General features: G+C 33.6%; 1 protein-coding gene across 1 annotated transcript; it reads left to right on the top strand.

Annotated features, from left to right (window-relative positions):
* The first annotated feature begins 4,889 nt into the window (after window positions 1-4,889).
* On the top strand, window positions 4,890-6,273 carry LOC118743612. The gene has a single exon (XM_036476380.1). The coding sequence runs from the start codon at window positions 5,277-5,279 to the stop codon at window positions 6,180-6,182; it is 906 nt and encodes a 301-aa protein (XP_036332273.1). The 5' UTR covers window positions 4,890-5,276; the 3' UTR covers window positions 6,183-6,273.
* Window positions 6,274-9,182: the final 2,909 nt, after the last annotated feature.

The raw sequence follows: 9,182 nt of genomic DNA, 5'->3' as shown, positions 1-9,182 counted from the left end.
TTGCTTTTCCACAATAAGTTTTTCATTAAAAACGGCCTCAAGCTCAATAAAAATTGTTGCATATTATTATTTAAGCCGTTCGTAACAGTCTCGTTAAATGTTGGTTAGTTAATAGGTACGTTCGTTTAAAATCTTCAGTAAAAAATGTCCAACAGCAAAATTCCGGCGAAATGTCATCTGTTCTCTCACAAGGGAAAAATATTCCGAGTAGTACGCGAACAGAAAACTTACAGCTGAAAGAAATTTTGCTTACATTTAAAGGTCTAAAACTGAAAGCGTAAGAAAACAAATCCCGAAGTCTTATCCTGACACAGTTCACTGACTAAACGAATAATTACTTACTTCTTACAAATTTAATTAGTAGCATTTGACTATTTTAACTTCCAAACCATTAAATTCAATGTAGGGATTTGCGTAAATTCCAAACAGCTGATTTAATCAGCGGTTTTCTTATTGGTAAATTGCTGTTGGCAAAAACTTTTCCAGTGGAAATTTTAACCATATATAAGCCATTCTTTTAAACAGTGGGTCAAAAAGGCCCGTTCTATTTCGAGTTGATGGGTTAAAATTTTGGAATAAAGTAGACCAACCTTGTTTTCAATATGTAATCTGCAAGAAAATGCAAATTTGCACACCGTGTTAATTAATTTAAATATCGATTTTTAACTTTTACTTTCCATATATGTGGCGTAGAACAAATTTGAAATTTGTGTGTGAATTCTAAACACTTAAGGCCAAATTCACAGTGCGTAGTTAACTCAGAATAGGCAGTTAACTACAGATATTCAGTACAGCACTGTGAATTTGGCTCTTAGGGCCATATATGTAATACTCCTATATTGGCAGGAAGAGCTAGTACCGTCCGAAAACACTACAGTACAGATATATCAATAAACACGTACGAAAGAAAAGGAACACTTACGTTTATAAATAAACATGTACACAACACATATACAAAAACGGCACTCAAGTACACAATACATTGACAAAAACGGTACTAGACTGTCTCTCTTTGATTTCGGAATGCTTACTCATTGAGAAGTTAGCTTACTGCCAATATAGAAGTATTACATATATGCTTAGGGCCGTTAATTTAACTATTTTGAAGTATAGTTAAATCATTAGTTAAACTTAACTACAAAAAATTCTATGGAATTTTCTTAGTGTTTAGACAGTTTACACAAAAAATTTTAAAAATTTGCTCTAAAAGTTTTTTGTTTAAATTAACGCATATTAAGAGAGATTACCAGTTTCCTCTCCTAATGTGTGCAAATTTAGACACCGTGTTAATAAAATTAAACACTGCCTGTTTACTTTTACATACCAAATTTGTCGCGTAGAGCAAAATTACATAAAATGTACTTAATTTTTATTTTTAGTAGGGAATGTATTTTTGCGTTAAAAACGTTTGCAATTTTAAACATTTCATGTGTATATTTTAAACATATATGTTCAGAAATCCAGTCTTGAACATCTTATGCGTATACTTACACAGATTTTGTTTGAAAATAAACACTTTTCAGTAGCAGGTTTACATGCAGTTTTTAAGAGTGTATAAGAAAATTTCGGAACGAACACTGAAGCAGCACTGCCGGACGGTCTGAACAACTCTATTTGGGACTGGGGCAACGATATTATATTTTTCACTGACACTGATAGGTACGGCACTGATATGTGTAAATAGATTTTTATTGTAAAAATCACCTATATAGTTGATGTGAGGTCGATAAATAAACACAGATCTAATTCCGATTGTAGGCATCGTTTCTATTCGCGCTGCCGCTACTATTCTCCGATTACAGGCCATTGCCCTTGCGCCTCTCGTTTGTCTTGACAATTTTCTTTCAGCTTTAGGCATTTTTAAACACTTCGCACTATTATGTTATTTTAAAGATTTTTTTATTTAGTAACGAAATTCCACTTTATATAAGCCAAAAAACTCAGCCTTTAACGCACTTGCTAATTTATCAACTTCACGAAAACAATGTGCCGAATTCCCATGAAGCCCAACAAATAGACATACATATGCATTGTTGTTTGTGCATGCCATTACAGCGTTGGAAAAATGGAATTCGGATAGACAGAGGCAGGATTCCCTTAAATTACTTTACCATATCAATTCTAATTTAAACATAGTTATGTACTGGACTGGTGCACAACACAAGTCGACTTACAGCGAGTTTCAAGCCATTTGGTCATTTAACATAGCAATAAAATGTTTGTTTTTCAACCACCATTGCTCAGCAAGAGCACAGAGGGAAATGAGCAATTCATGCCACTGCACTATGGTTTAAATGCCCATGTTCTGCGGCCAAAAGTCAATTTTTTTAGTTTCGAATTTTTGTGAAATTATATTTTCTCTGAATAGTGAATACACCCTGTATTGCGAATACATACTTTTTTTTTGCTCTCTGGCAACTCTAGTACAAGAGGTAACCAGCTGAAGTTAACCGTTATTTGAACGTCAATTTTGCGATTTTTATTGTGCGAAAATCAGTGAAGCTTAAAATTGTGCGAAAGGAAAAGTTTTAAAGATAAATCTGTTTTTTAAAATGGAAAATAATCGTGAAGGTGTGATAACAATGTGTATAAGTGCAAAAACAATACAAGCAATATATATTTAAAATTTCGCAGTAGTTATGTGCTAGTTAAAATTATGTGGGTTTAAAAATGTTGCTCGGGTTTGGTAAAGTAGAAGTTGTGGGGTCCGACTGGGTCCGATATGAAAATTATTGGAGAGAAAAGTGTGTTGTTTTTCCTTTAATTTTGTGTATATATCTTTTGCATGAGTTTGCCCATAGCTAAGTTATCAAACATTTTCAGAGCATATCAAGATCAAAAACGGAGAAATGTTTAATGTGTGGGTGGAAAATAATAAGCAACAAAAAGCTGTTTTCGATTGGATTATGCGAAAATTCAATAGTCGACCTAATGAAGAGAAGGTGAAAGAAATAAATTTAAAAATTAAAGGCCCGTCCACATACAACTTTGGCGTTGCGTTGGCGCTGGCGTCGCTTTGACAGCGGCGCGCGTAACGCCCGTGCTTGCTACAATGAACGCTTAGCACAGAATACTTTGGTCACTAAATTAACATACTAGCGGCTGATAAATCAAAATTTTTACATCAATAATTGCATTAAAAACTATATTTCTTGCCCGCATTTGATTAAAAATTAAAATTAAATCACATAATTTTGATTATTTAGAACAGCTGACGAACGACGCGCGCGAAAAGTTGAGAGTTGGCCATCTTTCTGCGTTGTGTTGGCGTTGGCGTTGCCCAACTTTGGTTATATGGAGACTTTCATATAAATACATGTATTCATAGTCAGCTGTCGAAGCGACGCCAACGCCAACGCAACGCCAAAGTTGTATGTAAACGGGCCTTAAGAGTTTCTGCTCACACGCAACCCAAAAATGGAAGAAAAATAATCGAAGTTTAGAAAATATGATGAAGTACGACAGTCGCTGGCTAGGAATGTATAATGTATTTACATTGTCCAATGTTTCACATAAAGGTCGACCTACAGTGAGTTATTCTGAAGGAAGTGAGTGGCAAAAGCGGAGATTAGCATCAGAAGTTTGCTCTCAGCAATCAGGTAACACATCTCTTCTGTTACATGCGGCATCAATTTCTACAGGTGCATCAAAGGACAATGACTTAAAATATATTTTGACTGAGGCAGTTAAATCTCCGACACGACCAAAAAAAATTAAAAAACTAATTGCTTCGAATAATGAACTTTTACCTCTCTCACCTGAAGAAGCTTTAGTATACTTGTTGGAAAATTACTTCACAAAGCAACAGTACAATAACACACGAGAACTAAACAAATCCCGAAATTGTGATATTTACCCTCCTTATTATAAAGTTATTGAGTGTAAATTACTGTGTCGGCCTGAAGGTATAATATATACAGAAACAATGGCGATGGTGCCTTTGCAAAATTTGGTAGAGCATACAGCAAAAAGAATATTATGTCTGCAAAAAGACATGCTGATGCAACTACCAAACATAAAAGATGATACGTTGATACAAACCCTGCAGGGAAAGCTACTAGTTGTGAACTAGAATTCTACCGGTTTGCGTTTCAACCCAACTAGTTCACGTTCTATCCTTTTTCAATGTTAGCGACTGGTATTTTTAACATTGCGATGTCCTACGAGATGTCAATTGTCAGGCTATGCATCAGCATCTATTAGTATAAATACTAGTAGCATCATACCAGTTTATGAGATAGTCTGCCAATTCATGCCCCGTGAAAAACTTAAGTGTGCCTTTTTGCTCGCGACGCTCCGGCAGTCACAATGGCCGACAGGGCAAAGCATTCGCGTGGTAAGTCTGAGGTCCCAGGTTCAAATCCTGGCGCAGGGAAAGTTTTTTTATTTTCTATTTTTTATTTTATTTTTATTTTTTATAAATTTATTTTTTTGTTTAGCCTGTTTATTGTAATTTTTAAATTTAATAAAAAAATATTTTTGTTTAATTTCTTTGTTTTTATAGCACAAGCATTTCTTCCTAGATGTTTTTTGCAATGCAATTAGATTTTCAAATTTGTTATTTATTTATAAATTGAATAAATTATTTTTACTTACATTTATTTAACTTTAAAAATCTTAACCACCTCCAAGCGGCCTCGAGCCTGCGATTTCAGAACCAGAGCCAGTAGTCTTCACGTGACGCCTCAGCCGACATTTGTAAGAAAAGCAGTTAATTGCGTTTAATTTTTGGCTTTGGCAATTCAAAGGCAGATGTCGCTGATCGCCTAAGTTCTTCGAAATTGGCGAACTGGTAGGCACATACTAGTTAATGAGTATAAGTATTTTTTCTAACTGGTTTGGCTTTTCACTGCAGGGTAAGCTACGGGTTTGATGGTTCAACCGGGCAGTCATTATTTAAACAAAAATTTCAGGAAGGCGTTCCAGAGTCGTATGATCAATCACTATTTGTCACCTCAGTCATACCGTTGAAGCTGATAATACTGCCAAATACAGTTATTTGGTTGAATCGGACCCCTCAGTCTATACGATTTTGCAGACCCAAAAAAATTGAGTTTGTTAAGGAAAGTAGAGAGCTTATTTTAGCGGAGAAAGCTCATTTAGACGAGGAAATATCTTTATTAACTCCTTTTCAATGGACACTAGAAGGTGAAAGAAAAATTAATGGGAATTTTGAGCTTAATCTAACACTTATTGATGGCAAAGTTTTAAACGTGTTAACAAATACAAAATCTTCGCAGTCGTGTCCAATTTGTGGTGCGAATCCAAAACAATTCATGTCTGTTAAAGACATTGATTCGTCAATATTTCAACCAAAAGAAACTTCTCTGAAGTATGGTATAAGTCTCCTGCATGCATGGATTAGGTGCTTGGAATTTATTTTACATCTTTCCTACCGTATGGACTTAAAAAAATGGCAGATAAGAAGTCAAGAGGATAAAGAAGTGTTAAAGCAAAAGAAATCTGAAATACAAGAAAAGTTCTGGAAACACATGGGCTTACGCGTCGATAAGCCGAAAGCGAACGGTAGCGGAAACACTAACGATGGCAACTCAGCTCGTCGAGCTATCTCTGATCCAGAAATGCTTGCAAAGATTACTTCTATCGACAAAACGTTTTTGAAAAATTTAAAAACTATTTTAATTTGTATATCTTGTGAATTCCAAATTGATGTGGAACTTTTTTTTTGCTTTTGTAAGAGAACATTCGATATATATATGGAAAAATACGACTGGTATCCTATGTCAGCCACGTTACATAAAATTTTGGTTCACTCCGCTCAAATTATGCAATCATCTAGTGTACCACTAGGCTGTCTAGGGGAAAATGCTTCAGAAAGCCGTAACAAATGCTATAAAAGAGATCGCGTGTCGCATGCCAGAAAAAATAGCAGGGAGAATAATATGAAAGATGTCTTTGATAGAGCTATGGATTCATCTGATCCCCTTTTATCTAGTATGCACTTGTCAAAGAGGATTTATTCAACAAAAAAACAAACATTTCCACCTGAAGTAGTTGCACTTTTGAAATCTCCTCCTAATGAGTTTGACGATGATAAGCCTACAACATCACGACAGGCATTAGAAGAATTCGATGAAATATGTTCCGACGATAATGAAGATATGGACGACAGTACTTGCTTCTCGATTGAACTAGAGGAAGAAGAAGAATCGTGGGATTAGATAAAGGTGAGACTCTACCTGACACACAAAAAACAACAATTTGCTATGCTTTTAGTAGGTACTCACTCAAAAATGGAACAACAAAAATAAACTAGACTAATACTTTTAAATATAATGTTAATCTTTTTGAATAAATTCTTTTTGAATGGCCTTAAGTGTTTAATTTTATGTAAAATACAACTAAATTAGCGATATCTCGAAAAAAACCGGATTCATGGAATGATTTTAAGTAGAAATATGTAGGTCAAAAAAGTTCTTAAATAATATACATACCTACTCGTAAGTATGATTTAAAAAAAGGCGTGGCAGTGGTTAAATCCCGCCCATTTTTTTGTCAGAGTTTTAGGGGGGTGCCAGATTAATGTGTGCAAATTTTCACGCTTCTATCTCCTTTGGTTGATTTTTGGCCGCAGAACATGGTCATTTAAACCATAGTGCACTGTATAGCTTGTTTCTCTCTAAGCATTGTCGCTTCAAGCTTCTATTGTGGGGGAAGGCAATAAAAGCTATGGTAGTGAAAGGCAATGCAAAACAATTCAATTCAAATCTGTGCAATGTGACGATTCTTTACTTACTGGAGAAAATAAAATAGCTAAGCTATTTTTTGACATGCATTTATGTTGTATATTTAATATTTTATTATATTTAAACACTAATATTCATAGTAGTATACTTTGTACCGAAACTGGTTTACAAATTTTACAGCTTTGAAAAATGCTTTCGCTGTTAATAGAATTGAGTCAAGTCACGTGAAGTGGGCGCCAAAATTTCCGCAAAATCACCGATTATATTAATATAATTTTTGCAAAGGTTATCCGTCACGTACTTAAACGCTAGATATGAATATATTTATCATATTCCGATTTTTGTTTATTTTTTAACTTAAGCACGTGATGGATCCCCTATCCAAAAATACATTTATTATTAAAACGGTGATTTAGCGCAAATTTCAGGCCCACTTCACTGGGTTTGACTCATTTGTAAATTTATTGCAACGGAATCATTCGACTACGAATAAAGAATATTCAATATTTATGCGTTATATACATATGTAGGTATGTACTTTTGTGTTTAAAAAACTTAGATTGTATATATCCATTTTCATAAAATGCGAATTATTTCTAAAAAGTATGTATTAACACAACGCCTCACAACTTCGTTCTACTCTGCTCACTTTTAACTCCAACTGAACCGGTTCTGCGCATTTCTTTTATGTTCATACACATCGGCCTGGTAAAAATCGCGATTGAAGTCCGTAATACATTTTCTCAAAAACGCGAAGATAGATTTTCTCCAAAGTCTCTGAAAATGTTACTAGTTCACAAAATTCTTAAATTATTAAATTTTTAATGTTTATTGTTAATTAGTTTTGAGTTTATGAAGGATTTTCTTTGGTAAAGTTTTGTCGTAAGCGTGATTTGTCCATTTGACAGCCACTTTGTATGAATTACGAAAAAATGTGATCAAAATTTCTACTAAATTAACGACACTTTTTACTCAATACCTCGGAAACTAAAGGAGTATCTAAAAATGGAGAACGCTATTTTTAAGATATTAATTAGTTTAATATGACCGCATCACTAACTAACTTTTTACTAAATTATCGATAAAATGTTAGTCTATATCTCGGAAACTAAAGGAGATATCTAAAAACTGATAACACCAATCGAAAGACCTTATTTCAAAATATAGAACTCCATCTAGAACTAAACATCGTCAAAATTGCGCTTACGACAAAAAATACAATCCGTTTTTCTGGAGAATGGCCTTGTTTTCGAATCGAATAGTAACCTATTGCACATTCGTTATCGAAAGTGAGACTCGAAAAAATGTTAGTTTTCCAATCACTTTCGAATTGCTAACCAAGCCCTACGTTTATTGGGAATAAAAGAAGAAATAGAAAAATTAATAGAGCAATATATCTCACCAAAGCCAACATAATAAATAATTGCATAATTTCAAACGAAGAGGCTCACAAAATAAAGGATATATTTTTTAAAGAAAACATGTTGTTTGATTCATTAGAAAAATCATTAAATTTCGCAAATATCCAAATCGCTGTGAAACAAAATCTACTTATCTTAGTATCATCAGCAATTCAGCTATGGAGAATTGTGCAGATTCTGTCATTGCATATTTCACGGGGAAATACTTTGTTACCAGCTTATGAGATGGTAACAAAATTTACCGGTTATAAGAGTACACAGAATGCGAAAAGGGTTTGAAAATTGACAGGAACTTTATTTACCGGTAACAAAATTTTTATTACCGAATAGACCTGTAAATGTAGAATTTCTGTCAGAATGCCATTAAGCATGTGTGTACATTAGACTGCATCACCAAAAAAAGTTGCGGTTTTTCCGCCGGGATTACAAAATCTATTATATTTTAAGACGTCCGCCAAAATATTTCGGAAAAATATTAAGATTTAAGTGAGCTGGACCGATTTGAAAATACCTCCAAAAATGGAATTTTTCATGAATAAGAATAGTTTCTTAGAGCACTTTTTGAAAAAATTCTCCTCAGATGACAAAACAGATTAAGCTTAAAAAATCTGCATAAAAATATTTAAAAATATTTTCAACGGAATCGTAAGAATGAGATTTTTGTTGCTGTTTTTTTTTACTTTTTTCAAAGATTGACTTACAAAAAACTTGAATAACTGTGCCAAAAATTTTTTTTATTTAGACTTATGGAATCTCGATAGAAAGGTATTTTCATACTGTTTTTATTTCTGTCCAAAAAAAAGTCATTCGTGTCCCTTTTTTTTTTTCAAATACCAACACATCTTAATTCAACCTTGAATGACGTTCGTTCATCCTACCTTTCTCTTTCATCCTTTTAATGAGTTTATTAGCAAAGAAATAAAAAGGGTGAGAAAGTACCTTTCGGAAGAGTTTAGGTTCAGTTATTCAAGTTTTTCCTTTACCAATCTTTGAAAAAAGTTAAAAAACAGTATTAAAAATCTCATTATTACGATTCCGTTGATTTTTTTTTTTT

Source organism: Rhagoletis pomonella, unplaced genomic scaffold, assembly GCF_013731165.1.
Source record: "Rhagoletis pomonella isolate Grant_MI unplaced genomic scaffold, Rhpom_1.0 Rhpom_scaffold_00007, whole genome shotgun sequence".
NCBI classification, from domain to species: Eukaryota; Metazoa; Arthropoda; class Insecta; order Diptera; family Tephritidae; genus Rhagoletis; species Rhagoletis pomonella.
This window is presented reverse-complemented; position numbering and strand designations above follow the sequence as displayed.

Coding starts and splice junctions, on each gene's coding strand:
- LOC118743612 (XM_036476380.1), top strand. CDS start 5,277: ATGTCTGTTAAAGACATTGATTCGTCAATATTTCAACCAAAAGAAACT.